The 13854-nt window shown below is 55.3% G+C and overlaps 1 protein-coding gene across 2 annotated transcripts in view; it reads right to left on the bottom strand.

Moving 5' to 3' along the window:
* Nucleotides 1-13854, bottom strand: part of ABLIM2 (actin binding LIM protein family, member 2) — a 108838-nt gene that overhangs the window by 33810 nt on the left and 61174 nt on the right. Inside the window, exons 6-7 of one of the 2 annotated variants that reach the window (XM_012656747.1) lie at nt 12027-12147; nt 3192-3245 (exon numbers count right to left, since the gene is read on the bottom strand). In XM_012656747.1, coding sequence (XP_012512201.1) covers nt 3192-3245; nt 12027-12147 — 175 coding nt within the window. The remainder of the gene's footprint in view (nt 1-3191; nt 3246-12026; nt 12148-13854) is intronic. The other variant, XM_012656746.1, reaches the window with a different exon arrangement.

Raw genomic sequence — 13854 nt, 5'->3', positions numbered from 1 at the left:
CTCTCCAAAGAACACTGCCCAGTAACGGTGTCTCCACGAGTGAACTGACACCAACTCCGGCTTTGCGCCTCCAGAACCAGTGAGCTCTGTTTCCAGGCGGCTCGTGTGAACTCCTCCTTGCGCCAGTGAAAGCTCCCCTTCACTCTCCCCGCTCTGGGCACACCTGCGGCTTGCCATAGCCATGCATTTTGGGTTATAATCCTCTTTTCCAATTCTTAAATAAATTCAACATATTTGGGGATACTTTTCTCTGATTTTTTTAGGTTGACACTCCTGAAGGTAACCTGGTACTGCAAGTGACTCTAGATGATACATGAAAACACAAGATATGAACACACCTGCCTCTGAACTGCTGACCTTCCTGAATTTGGTCCCCATCACCTGTCCTGCTGTGTCTATTCTTGACTATCCAGGGAGCTGCTCCACCCTTGACTTTTCTTGTTTTCCTCCTTTCTTTTCATTTCCTGTTCATTTCTTTTGTTTTCTTTCTCTTTTTAAAAAGCCAACAAATAATAACCAAGTAGAGTGGAACTAACGTAGAACAAGAAAATACTGCCAGGCCCTACATGCTGTACCATGACAGCAGCAGGGTCAGGGGTCAGGGGTCAGGGACCACCAGGCAGACCTGGTGTGAATGCCAGCTTGGCCATTGACTGGTCACGTCCCACCCTGGCTGAAGCTTCCTCATCTGCCATAACACCAGAGGTGTCAAGGTGAGACAAGCTGTTCTCTATGTCCTGTATGTGGGGGCCACACCACCACCAACCGTCCTGTCCTCTGCACCAAGCGTCACCCCCTGGCCCTGCAGGCCTGGCCACCCTCACGGCTGGAGGCCCTGCTCTCCGAAGCAGGAATGGGCCTTGGCATCAGAAAAGAGCAATGCTAATTTTAAAAAATTTTCAATAAGTTTGAAATATAAAGTGAAAAAGTAAATATGCTAATTAAAAGGTTTTTTTTTTAACTTGTTGAATATATTATCTTGAACTAATTAAACAGTCCAGTAATTCAATATCATCACCCAGAATTTGTTTCAGGAAAGTTGGGAAATTAAAATAAGGGCTGCTCGGGCCTGAGCTGTGTCCCTCTCTCCCCTCAGAGATGACTAGATGGTCAGCTTGCCTAGATGGGGCCAGCGGGCCACATGTGGGCCTTAAACACACCTACACGAGCATGCACGCTCATGTGCACACCTGTGCACACACACACACTTTCCACAGGATATAATCTACTTGGATGTGCATGTTGTGAACCAAACACACCCTCACACACCCGCCGTATTCTGAGTGCTGTCTAAGGAAAGCTGGTTAAGGAGCGAGCATGTCCCACGCCCACGCCTCAATTTGCGTACAATTACACACAATTCACATGGCCCATTTGCTTCCAGGTCAGGGACAGATTTTACTCATGTTTGTTCCCAGAAATGTGGCCAAATGCTTGGCAGGGAGTAGGTGCTCTACAAAATCTATCTCATAAAAGACTCAATATAACAAAATTCTGGAATGACAAAAGGGTTTTGGTAATTGCTCAGGGTTTGGTAAAATAGGAATTAACTTGTCTTTGGGTAGGAGAGTCATTTATATCCAGATTTTAAAAAAACACAAAGATCATCACTGGTAACAGTAATGTCTCTGCCAGACAATTCAGTTAAAGCACATGATGCTGAAGATCTTTCTCTTATATCTGGCTCTGTCAGACACTCACGAGTGATTTTGTAACCTGGTTTACCGTCTATTCCCCGCTCCTGAGGGGCCACCACTTCCACACTGCGTGCGTGGGTCTGAGACAGAGTGGTTGTTAATAAAAGGCCAAGGAGTCAATCCCAATCTTGTCCCCCACAAGCACAAAACACACTGCCCTCTGTGCTGTGCAGCCTGGGAACCATGATGGACTGACAGTCACTCACTGTGACTGCTCCTGCCTTCAGCCTGGCCTGTTTCCCCACTTGTCACTCAAGGGAGCTGGTATGGGCAATCTCCAGGGCCCTAGAGTCTGACGGGCCTATCCCGCCAGGTCCCTCCTGGAGATTTTTGTTTAAAGGCAATGGTTAAAAGTCATCATCTTCTGGGAACCCACGAGATTTAATTCATTTTTTTCCTTCCCAGGAAAAGGAAAACATGTACAAAGTACAGGGCCTACTGCCATTATGGAAAACATTTTTAAAAAGTCATTTGCATAACTAGACCACTGAACTGTCAGCAAGTCACAGAAATCCCAGTTTTTGTAAGATTCCACCTAAAAGTGTCCTCCAATTGTCAATGCAGGGCGTGGCTGTTTTCATTGGGTGCATCTGGACAAGAACATTCCATATGGAAATCCCTCCTCCCATCTCTAGCAACTTGATAACAGTCCCTACCATGTGTACAGCACTTTACAATTTAGGACGTGTTTTCACATTCCTTATTCCACGAAGCCCTCGCAACCAGCCTGTGGAAAGGGCAGGGCAGAGGGTCCTGTTTTGCAGACGAGGAAACAGAGGCTCAGGATAGGGAAGCAGTGTGCCCTCAACCACCTAGCAATCTCATGAGGAGACAAGAAGGGAGGCTTTGAGCCTTGGATTCCTGCTCCATGGCCTGAGCAATCTGCTCCCTGCACACCTGTCCCAGGTAGGGTCATGTGGAGTGCAGGTGGGGAGTCAGAGGGCTGAGAGACGCCCTCACTGCAAAACACCTCCAGCCCCTATTTGCTTATTTGCTTATTCAAGAAATGTCTTTAACAAAGACAAGGTCATTCATTCTATCATCAGAATTTCCCCAAACATAGGACCTATTATAACTTCTCCCTGAGGGACGAACGACTGACTCTAGTTTGCCGTTTTCCAAAGATCAGGCCTGCATCAGGTCATGGTCTGAGAAGTGCCCACCCCTTACTTTCTTGGCTAAAGTCACTCTGCCTCCCCCAAAGCAGCACCCCTGAAGGCACCACAGCCAGGCTCGCCCCGGCCGTCTGACGGCCAGTGGAGTAGCCTCGGGTTTGTCACACACAGAAGTGTCCTCACTCGGACGCTCCTTTGCTCCTTTCGTTGCAATTTATGAATGGAGGCTTCTCAGGAGGGTATCAGCGAATCTGCGTTTACTATTCAGACGGCCGTGGGCCCGGGTGGTGCCTTCCCCAGTTAAACCCAGTTAACACAGCCAAGGATGCGTTCACACAGGCATGCAGGCAAACCAGGTGGCGGGAGGGTCCGACTGTACCATGCTGTTTGTAGATGGGGGGTTTCCTATAGATGTTATCTTTTACGCCAGTGTCTGGGAAAGAAGAAGAAAGAAAAAGGAGAGAACAGGAGGGTAAGCAAGCAGACTGTGGCGGTTTTCATTCTTCTGCTTCGTCAGCAATAAGCACTCGCCCAGATTTAGAATCACCAGGATGAATGTGCCACCCAGCAAGCGACAGACACCCAGGCCCCAGGCCAAGCCTCCCCACTCCAGAGGCCACCCCCATCTGAAGGGGATGGGGAGAGAGGCAGCCAGGCTGCACAGCAAGCGGGCCCCTCGGGCCCCTGGGAGCTGCAGCTGCCCAGACAATCCCTTTCCTCCAGCCGACTCCCAGGAGGACAAACGTGTCTGCCTGGCATTTGTGGGGCTTTGGGAGAAACTCAATCATGTATCAGTTTGGGGATGTGCAAACCCATCTGGTGACCTTTAAAGACTCTCAGGGTTTGGGGCAGCAGTGGAGAGGCTTGACGAATCACATGGCACCTGCGGAGTCCAGGCCAGCCCTCTGACAACTCCGGTACAACCAGACCTCTGCACGATGGGCCAGCGGGTGTGTCGGGGCCTACCTGGGACGTGGAAGTGGCGAGGCGCCTGCTGGTAGGTGGAGGAAGGAGGCTTGCTGTCTGACAGCACGGAGAGGCTGGGGGTGCTCCGGCCACTTTCACTGCCTCCAGACGGAAGAGCAAAGGCAGCAGACCAGGGGGAAACGGAAAAGCAGAGTAGAGTATTTCAAGCATGACAGCCCATTTGCATGAGCCCATCTCTCCTGCACGGTACAGCAGCCCATGCCCTCTGCCAGGGGAGGGAGGTTGGCCCACCGACATTTCCAGACTGGGCCCAACAGCTTGCTAATCCAACCTTGAGTTGAGCTCCAGTGAATGCCCCGGGCAGAGGCGCAAGAACACCCAGGGCCAAGAGCTGCTGTTCTAGGTTCACGGTGGTGGGGCTGGCCTGTCAGGCAGAACCAGGGGCCTTGGGGTGCACACCCTGTCCTGGCTACTTCCTGCCCTGGCAGGTGCTTGAATCCAGCAAATTGCAAATCACCAAAACTCTGGCCACCCTTCCTAATTACTCTTGTATAAAATGATGCTGCTTTCCTTGAGAATCCACAAATTAGTCATTCAGAATAAATTAAAATGCTAAAATGAATTGAAATCATCTTGGCTTTTAAGCCATTGATCAAAATTTTACCAGCTACAGGAGAAAAAGAAAAGAACAGCATCCATCAGTTGCCAAGTTCCTAAACAAAACTATTTTGTGGCAAATTAAATGGAAAGTGTCTTCTGAGCCTCTGACCCTGGCTCCAATTTCTTACCTCAGTGGTAATTGCTGTTTTTCCAAACAAGGTTGGATTATCAAGCCACAAAGCTGAAGAGCCGAGTGACCTGGGCGAATTCACCCCACTTTTTTAAGGAATGACACGATAGACAGACGCATGGGTGTGGAACACGATGATGAGGTTCACACTCATTTTGGCAAGACACTCTAAGGCACCATCCCTCTCTCCTGGCCTCGGGGACCTTTCACGGCACAAGGTGACAGGGTGGCAAGGGGAAGGGTGTTCTCGACTTGAGAACATCGCCTTTGAGCTGCAGCCTTTCCAAACGGCAGGACCTGGAAGTAACGTCGTCAAGAATCAGAGCTTCCATAGCAGGTGAGCACCACACAAGGCCAGGGAGAGGACCGGCCAGGGACTGCCTGGTGGACAAACGAGGAAGGCTCGAAAGATGCCAGCCCAGAGGGGCTCTTGCCTGGGTGGGTGGGCTGGCTGCAGCAGGTGGGTGCCCAGGGCAGGGCGGGTTCAGCTTGAGCAGACCCCAACCAGTGACCTGCACAGGGCTGAGGCCACAAAGGGGATCACTGACTCCAACTTTGGCCGCTTTCTCATACCTGGGCGTGGGTGCTAATTTCACCTGTCAATGCCGAAGGAACTTGAGATAACTGCTTTTCCCTTAGCTACCTCCCTCCAAACAGCACAGAGCCTCCCAGAGCTTCACCTGACTCTTCTGGCTCCTGCACCTTCCGGTGGCAGCGGTGCCTTGCACCAGGCAGACTAGGCTCACGTGCAAGGACAGGAGCCCACAGATCCCTTCTACCGCCTACGGCTGTGATGAGTTCCATCCACAGGGCCAGCAAGATGGGACAGAAAGGGGCCTTAACAAATGCATCCGAACGACCTCTGGGATCACCTACGGTGCTGTCACACTGAGCTGAGCTGCTCTCATTTGAGGAACAAGGAACCCGGGAGGCCTCGAATGTCACATTTCTTTCTATCTGGAATCCTGACCTCTTGTCTGCCTTGGCTCACACCCAGTTGGCCAAGGATTCTGATGTGTTGTGGCATTCCTGTGCCTCCCCAGTTCCCAGCCCACAGTTCGGTGTCCCCTGAAATTACAATTCTGTGCACACCTGTGCTTGTTTATCTGCGGAGGGTCCACAACTTCCAGCAGATGCTCGGAGGGGCGACACCAAGGGGCAGCCAGGACACAGCTGTGGTGGCCTGTCTCACTCCTGCCACCTGGGCCCTCTAACCCTGTCCCCGAGTTCTGTCACCTCAGCCACTGCCTGACACACCATTGCCATGACCCCCACTCCATGGCCACTCCCAGAACGCCCTGACTGAGGCTTCCCACTGTCTAGACCCTTCCTGGGTCCAGGCTCAGGCTCCACCTCTTCCATGCAGCCCTCAGGAAGGACACGGCCCACCACAGACCCCTCCTTTCTCTGCACATGCTGTCAGCTCCCCATGTGGCTTCATCAGAACAAAACACATCACTAGCTGTGACCCCACAGTGCCACTTGGATGGCTTTGCCCAAGTTATCTCGTGACATAGCCGTGACAGCCCTGTGGGGTGGGCACCAACTTGCCCGCCTTCTGTGGAGGGCACAGGGCTGCCAGGTGCGGGGCCAGTGCCCCATGAGACCAGCCCGTCACTGCTCACAGCCCAGCTTCCTCCTTGGGCCTCGGTGGTGAAAACTCCAGGCCACTGATGTCTCCGTGAGTGGGAAGACTACAGGAGAGCCTGGCCATGGGTGACACTGGAAAGGCACAGAGGCCCCTTCTGGGGGGCTCACGGCTACTCTTGAGGGCGCTCACCTCCCAGGTGGCTCCTGACACCTATCGGGGGCTGGGGCTTTTGGCTCCTTAATTCGAGAGAGTACCCGTGAGCGAGGGGCAGCTTCAGGCCTTTTGAAAAGCCACATTCTCCTCCTCCTCTTCCTCTTTCTTTTATTTAAATCGGTGCTTTGCTTAGAACAGCTTTAGGTAGGGCAGAGAGTTTCTGCACACTCCCCAGCCAGTTTCCCATCGTGCATCCCAGCGCACGCCGGAACAGCGGTGCCATCCACACGCCAGGCTCGATTAGGGTTTCACCAGTTTTTACCCAATGTCCTCTTTCTGTTCCAGGATCCCACCCAGAACACGTCACGTTGAGTCATTGTGTCGTCACGTCTCCTTAGACTTCTCTTGGCTATGATAGTTTCACAGAACTTCCTTGTTCTTGATGACTTTGACAGTTTTGAGAGGTACTGGTCAAGTATTTTGTAGAATGTCCCTGAACTGGGGTTTGAGGTTTTTCTCATGGTGGGCATGGGGCATGGGTTTGGGGAGGAAGGCCAGAGCAGAAGGGCCATCCTCATCACGTCGCGCCACAGGCCCCTGCTGTCAGCAGGATGTAGCACCGCAACAGTGCCCCTGCAGGCCGGCAGTGTCCGTCGGGGCTTCCCGCTGTGGAGCTACTCCTCTCCCCTTCCCGCACGGCGCTCTCTGGAAGGCAGTCTCCAGGTGCAGCCCACGCTTAGCCACACATGTGGCCAGGGACTCATGCCCCGGCCCCTTGAGGACAGAGCAGCTGCACGAATGATTTGGATTCTGTGTGGGAGATTTGTCTCTTCTCCCCCATTTATTTATTTATTCAACTGTTTTTTTTCACCAGTGTGGACTGATATTTGTTACACTTTGGATTACAACCCCATACTATGTTAGCTATTTTTTTGCTCAAATTGTTCCAGCTCTGGCCCCCAGGAGCTCTCTCAGGTGGCTCTTTTGAACCTTCTCAAGGTGACACCAAAGCAAGACTAGCCTGCAGCTGTGTGCAGTGCCGCGAAAGACGCTAACCAAGACACATGCACACTAACCGAGACACGTTTGCTTGTGCAACACACCACTACATCCCACCTGAGTCATCGACCACGACCCGCTGTAGGATGGCCCAGGCATGAGGGCCCGTTTGGGAGCCAAAAGAGTGGACAAGGCAAGATGAAGAGGTACCTATGGTCACACTGGGTGGGTAGGGAGGTGGCCTTGACCTGGGGCTCACAACAATGCCCTCTCCCTCCTTCCTTCTCACGCTACGTGGCTCAGAGAAACCTCACCAGAGAGCAGCAGTGGCTCCCTGGGGCACTCACACTTGCCTGTCCCTGCAGCCTGCTCCTTGACAGGTGAGAGGTCAGGCTTAAATCGTGTACCACCCCAGGAGACCCCCAGGGCTGAAATTCATACTAAAGTACAAATGGCTGTGGCCAGTTCCTCTCTGGAAAGTAGGTCTTGGTGGGAAGGTGTATCTGGGTGGGTGGTGGGGTGGGCAGAAAGGAGGGAAGTGAGGGCCCCTGTCAGTGTCTGGCCAGGTCAAGGTGGGCACACCTCTCCTTGGGGAGCTCTCCCCCCACAGCACTGTCCACAGGGACATGTCCACTGACTGCAGCCAAAGATGCCAAAGGAGCCATGGGCAGTGAACGGGAAAGGCTTTCCCAGAGAGTGGATGGGCACCGGGTTCCATGTCCAGCTGAGAGGATGGCAGGCAGCCCTGGGCACAGCTGGCCACCAAAGTGTCCATAGGCCAGATACGCCAGAGCCCATGGCTGCAGGAGAGGACTGGCTCCCTTTGGTGTGGCCTCAGAGGTGGACCCAGGACCCGAGGGTGGACATGACTTATGAACAAGGGCCCCAGGGTAGGAGCCTCGCTCTGGGCTCTGCCCAAAGGAGCTTTGGAATTTGGGCCAGTGACTTCTCTCTGAGCCTCATTCTCCTTAGGGCTAAGTTCTAGAAAAAGGCCAGGTGCTCCCAAGGTCATGGACAGCTGTGGAAGTTGGGCAGGGGCAGAGGCGTGGGTGCTGAACCACCCTGCATCCGACACCAGAGAGGAAGGCAGAGGGCTCCATCTGACTTCTGAATAAAAGGCGCTGGCAGCTGAAGCAGCCAGGCAGGAACCAGGGCAGAGACAGGCATTGAAGGTGGCAAAGCCAACATGGGCCTGGTGCCCCATCCCCACCCAGAGCAGACCACACAGGGACGGTGCCTCCTGGCCCCGGCAGATGCCCTTGGATGGGCTCTGGTGACAGCTTTGGAGACACACTTTGGTGGGTGGGGCTTCTCCGCATTCTCCTCCCCACAGGGGACAGGAGGAAGGGGCTGGGCAGCCTGTCACTCGGTCCTCTCTGGCCTCTCTCATGTGCTGAGGACAGTGCTGCATCCACTGACTGCTGCCCAGGGGAACTGCCCTGGCCTCTGCTCGCCCTGCAGTGACAGAAATTAGAGGGTGGGGACTCAGAAAGGGGTGAAGGAGGACAGAGTCACAGGGTCTGCGCTAGCTCTGGGCCCCGGGGCTGCCCTGGGCCGGCTGGAGGGCCAGGGGAGCCTGGCTGGGCTGTGGCCCGCCCCACCCAGGGTCCCCATGGGAACAACATCACCCACAGTAGGGCCACTGCTTGGGAGGAGCTGTGTGGCCAAGTGGCCAGGGCCTTCTGATGCTTGAGCAAAGGGAGACGCGGCATCTTCTTGGGTGACCAGCCATGATGCGCCTAAATAGGAACATTCGCTCCGGGGTCTGAAAGGGTGCCCTCGCCATGCGACCACCGGGGGCCTTGTGGATGTGTGTGGCAAGGCCCCTGCTGGCTGCACACCTGCTCTCAGGATGTGCCATTTCAGCCTTTATTCTTCTCAAATGAGTCAGGACATCCCAGCAAGGCCGAGGGCCATAGGGACAGTCCACGCAGCAGTGAGGAAGGCGCACCTAGGATGAGGGACACTCTTCTCAGCAGACCACAGGGCCTACTCAAAGCAGGTGACGATGACATGCACAGAGAGATGCACAAGTCCTCATGAACCGTTTGGTGATTTTCGAGTGGTGGGAGAAGCCAACGGTGTTTGTCTGGCCTTCCTGCTCCCTGTGGTGGGAGGCTCTGTCAGGGCCATTCCCACTGGGCAGCTGCGCGGCACAGGGGACCCCGCGTGTCGCTTGGGGGATCGGCGCTCACTCACTGCTGCTTCCTCTAACCCCTGGAGTGTCTTGCTATGGTGCAGGCGTCAGCGAGGGCTGTGTGATTACATACCACAGACTGGGTGGCTTAAACACTGGCAGGGTTTCCCTCACAGTTCCGGGGACTGGAAGTCTCAGGTCAAGGTCTGGCGGGGTCTCTGGTGAGGTCTCCCTTCCTGGCTTGTGGACGGTCACTTTATCCTCACATGGCCCCTGAGTGTGCCCAGAGAGAGCACTCTGGGGTCCTTTCCTCTTCTCACAAGGACACCCACCCTATCATGTCAGGGCTCCACCCTCATGACCTCACTGACCCTAATCACCTCCTTACAGGCCCTGTCTCCAGACACAGTCACATTGGGGTTAGGGCTTCAATACAGAATTTGGGGACACAGTTCAGTCCACAGTATATGGTAAACATGAGCTTGGCATTTCCCAGTGGGATTCGTGTGCAGGTGCCCATGCGGGGATATGGACGACCATGGGTAGGTCTGTGTCCTGGGCCCTCAGGGCCGACACAGGAAGTCAAAGGAGGTGACTTGCATAAAGGCTCTTAGTACAAAGCCTGGGGCAGGTGCCCAGCCAAGCCTGGTCCCCTTCTCCCATAGCTTCCCAAGCCCACCCCGCCTCTGTTCTTTTACGTAACACGTTACCTACGTTCTTCTCCCAGGAACATGTACACACCGACACACAGAGCCCGACGCACAGGACACACACAGCAGGGGCACAGGGCATGGGACGGAGGGCTCCAGGGAAGCCATGCAGGACGCAGGACAGCGAGCACACAGACGCTGGCGCGGACACCCTCCGAGCACCACAGCCACAGCACTGCGCGCCTTACCTCGGAAGTAGGGGATGTAATGATGTCTGAACACGGATGTAGGGCTTGGGTGTTGGGACAGGGAGAGGCAGCTACTGGTACCAACACTCACAGTACCAGCTACGGGGCAACAGAGAGCGTCAGTCAGCCCTGGGCTGCAGCTACAAAGCCAGCAGCCCAGACCCTGCTCCACTAGGAGCACCGCTGCTTCCTCTCTCGAGGAACGCACACCTTTTTGAGGCACCTGAGGGGCCACCAAACATGCTTTAGGCCACTCTCCTCCAGGCGTGAAGCAGGGAAACCCACCCTCTGGAGGACAAGGTGGTGGCCCTGAGGGCTGTCGGCAGGCGCCTCTGCCAGGACTCGCAGGGGAGGATGGTCCGCCATGCTGGGGGTCTCCCTGGATCAAGGCACCAGGTGGAGAGCAGCTGGCCAGAGGCCAGAGAGTGGCCTGTCACCAGATGGCCTCGCTGGCCTTGCCTGGAGAGACACAGTCCTGACTCTCTGGGGTAGCCCCGGCCAAGCATGTTGGCTGGCAAGCCACAGCGGCCTGGACCACGGACCCAGGCAGGCAGCCAGGGGTCCCCAGGACTTGCCTGCCCAGCTGCTCACTCGAGCTTTCACATGCTCACTCACTCACTCATTCACTCACTCACTCATTCATATATTCATTTACTCATTCATTTGCTCACTCGCTCTCATTCATTGGTTCCTTCACTCACTCATTCACTTATTCACTTGCTCACTCAATCACTCTCATTCACTCACTCATTCACTCATTCATTCACTCGCACTCACTCATTCACTTACTCATTCACTCACTCCTCATTTCCTCACTAATAACGCATTCATTCTCTCATTAGCTCACTCAGTCACTCATTCATTGACTAACTCATTTGCTCACCCACTTTCTCAGCATTTATTGAGCAAAATGCACCAGGCACATTGCAAAGAGTCAATGAAAAGAACTTTGCAAATGAATGAGTTTTGATTTTTCCACAAAGTCTGCAAAAATAAGAGCTGTAGTTCATGGATATGAAAATGGGGCAATGCAGCAGCTGGCCAAGAGGAAGCAGCTTGGAAAAATCCCTCAAAAAGGCAGCGTCTGCAGGGAGCACCCCTGCGTGTGGCTCTGACACACTCAGGGGGTGGAAGACTTTCACAGCTACAGGGGAGCAAGACACAGCCGGCACCAGGCAGGGAACGAGATGAAACTGGAGGGGACCCTCCTAGAGCACCCTCCTTGCTGGCAGGGGCCTGGCGGTGGCCTCTCGCCAACTTTCCCGTGAGGATGGCTGTTGCTGGGGTGGCCGGCCCAGCAGCAGGTGGGCAGTGAACAGATACTCTCACTCCACTTTTCAGCCACCGATTTTACCTTCACAGCTCAAGCCTTCGCAGACCCACAAGGGCTCGGACCTGGCTGACATCTGGTGCCTTCTTTATCTTCCTCACATCTCTCGCTACTGAAATACTGGCTGCATTCTCTACTCAGGTTATGTGTCACAGGACAATTTCCCCAGCCAACAAGGCAATGGCTGCCTGTGACCAACCCCACCCAGGCGTGAGGAAGTCCTTTTCTTTATGTGGCTAAACTGACCTGTTCTCAGCCACCCCTCCACTGGCAATCCCACCCCTTCCATCATGTTTTTAGTTGCGCAAGAAAGAGGCCACTTTATAACAGGAAAACCAAAGAGTAGTGCAGCTCTGCTTGGGGGTGAAGGGCCCATGGCAGCCAAGTACCTGCACGGCTGTAGTGCTGGGGTGAGCGCGAGGTTGGGGTATAGCGCCCGAGGCTGACCGAGCCAGTGGAGCTGGGGCTGGAGGTCCGGCACTGCTTGTAGGAGCGGTCATCCTGGTCCCCCTGGGAGGGAAGACACAGCTGTGGGCCCCTGAGCCGACAGCGCTGCCCGCCCTGTCCCCCGCCCCCGCCTCCAGCTCGAGTCTGCCCTCCTGACCCAGTGTCTGAATCCCCCATACCTACAGGGCACCCCTGGGGAGAGCCCTCTGCTACCCCCCTTCCCCTGCAGGCTTCCTCAGAGGGGGTCAGAGCACCTGGGCCCACCGGCTCCCCCAGTCCCTTCCTACCCAACCCTTCCCAGCACCCAAGGATCCTTAGAGCACAGCGTGAGGACCACTGGGACCGCCCCCCCCGGGCCTGACAGGGTCCTTCATGCATAAGTCAGGGACTCTAAGGGTGCTGGAGGCACATTGGAGGTGGGGACGTGCCCCTCCCGGGCTGGGAAGCCCCATTGAGTCAGACCCACAGGCACTGACAAGGCAGACCTCATCCGAGCAGGAGTGGGCAGCTGTTTGGAGCAGTCAGAGCGGGCGGCGGGTGGCATGAGATGGGATGACACCATGGCATAGCAGAGCAGGCTGCCCTGTTGCCACAGATTGGCATGCTGGCCTTGGTCGTGACACGGCTGTGGGGTGGGAGCTGTTTTGCCAGCGCTGTGATGAGCAACTGGGCTCCTGGCCTGGCCCCCCAGCCCCCCAGCCTGCTGGAGCTTACCTTCTAGCCCTCAGGGCCCACTGTCTCTAAGCTGCCTTGTGCACCCTGTCCATGCTTTCTCAGGACAGCCCTCAAGCCAAATTCCTACCTGTACCTGGCTCTGAGCCCCTAGGGCCTGTCACACCCTACAGCCCTGGGCACGCTCTCTCAGGTAGCTAGGCCCTGCTATCTTTCTCCTCTCCACCCTGGCATCCTCTGCACAGCCCTGGCAGCCACTGGCCCCTGACACGTGTCCTGGCTCCTCGCCCAGCCTGTACTTGGGGTGCACCGGCTCGACACAGGATGAGCAGTGTGAACAAGCCGGCCACCTGCACGATTGGCTGTCACATTCCCGCGTCTGAGGATTTGATGCCTAGCTGCTGCAGGCTCTCCAAGTGGGGCAGGCTCTCCCCACAGAACAGCACCATCAGGGCGAACATGTGCCCTGTTCCTCCCCAGTGCCTTAGAACTGTGTCTGTGGGGACAGACTGGAGAGTCGAGCGGAGAGACCAGGGCTCTGCAGAAGATTCTGGCTCTCCTAGGCCATAGGGAGCAAGGGGATGGCCTCGGCCTGGGAGGACAAGGAGGTAAGTTCTCCCAGGACTGCGCCTGAGGGCTGGTTGGGAAACCAGGCTAAGGGCAGGAAGCAGGCAGGTCCTGGTGTGGGTGGCTGAAGTACCGGGGCCACAATGATCACCTGTGGACTGGAAGCCTACAGGCTGCGCACGGCCGTGCAGCTTCTCACTGACTAACCGTGTGCACTTGTGCGTCCAGCCTGGGGTCACGGCCCAAGAGAGGGAGCTTCGCAACGAGACCAGGCTCTTCTTTAGAGTGGGCTCTGCCTTGAGCAGACCCTTCACCTCATCTGGAAGGGTCTAGAAGTGGAGCCCACATCACTCCCTTGTGCAGATACAAAGGTGATGCAAGAATGCCTGGCCCCAGGCCCAGCACATCAAAGGTTACTCGCATCAAGGAATTGCTATGTTGGTAATTTAAGTAGCAGCTGTGACAACCATGGCCGGGGCACAGCTCCACTGGGGCAGGTCGGCTGGGATGGGAGGCCAGGGAGCCCAGTAG

The sequence above is a fragment of the Propithecus coquereli genome, unplaced genomic scaffold (assembly GCF_000956105.1).
Source record: "Propithecus coquereli isolate 6110/MARCELLA unplaced genomic scaffold, Pcoq_1.0 Scaffold518, whole genome shotgun sequence".
Lineage (NCBI taxonomy): Eukaryota > Metazoa > Chordata > Mammalia > Primates > Indriidae > Propithecus > Propithecus coquereli.
The sequence above is the reverse complement of the archived record's forward strand: the minus strand, read 5'-3'. Positions and strand labels throughout refer to the sequence as shown.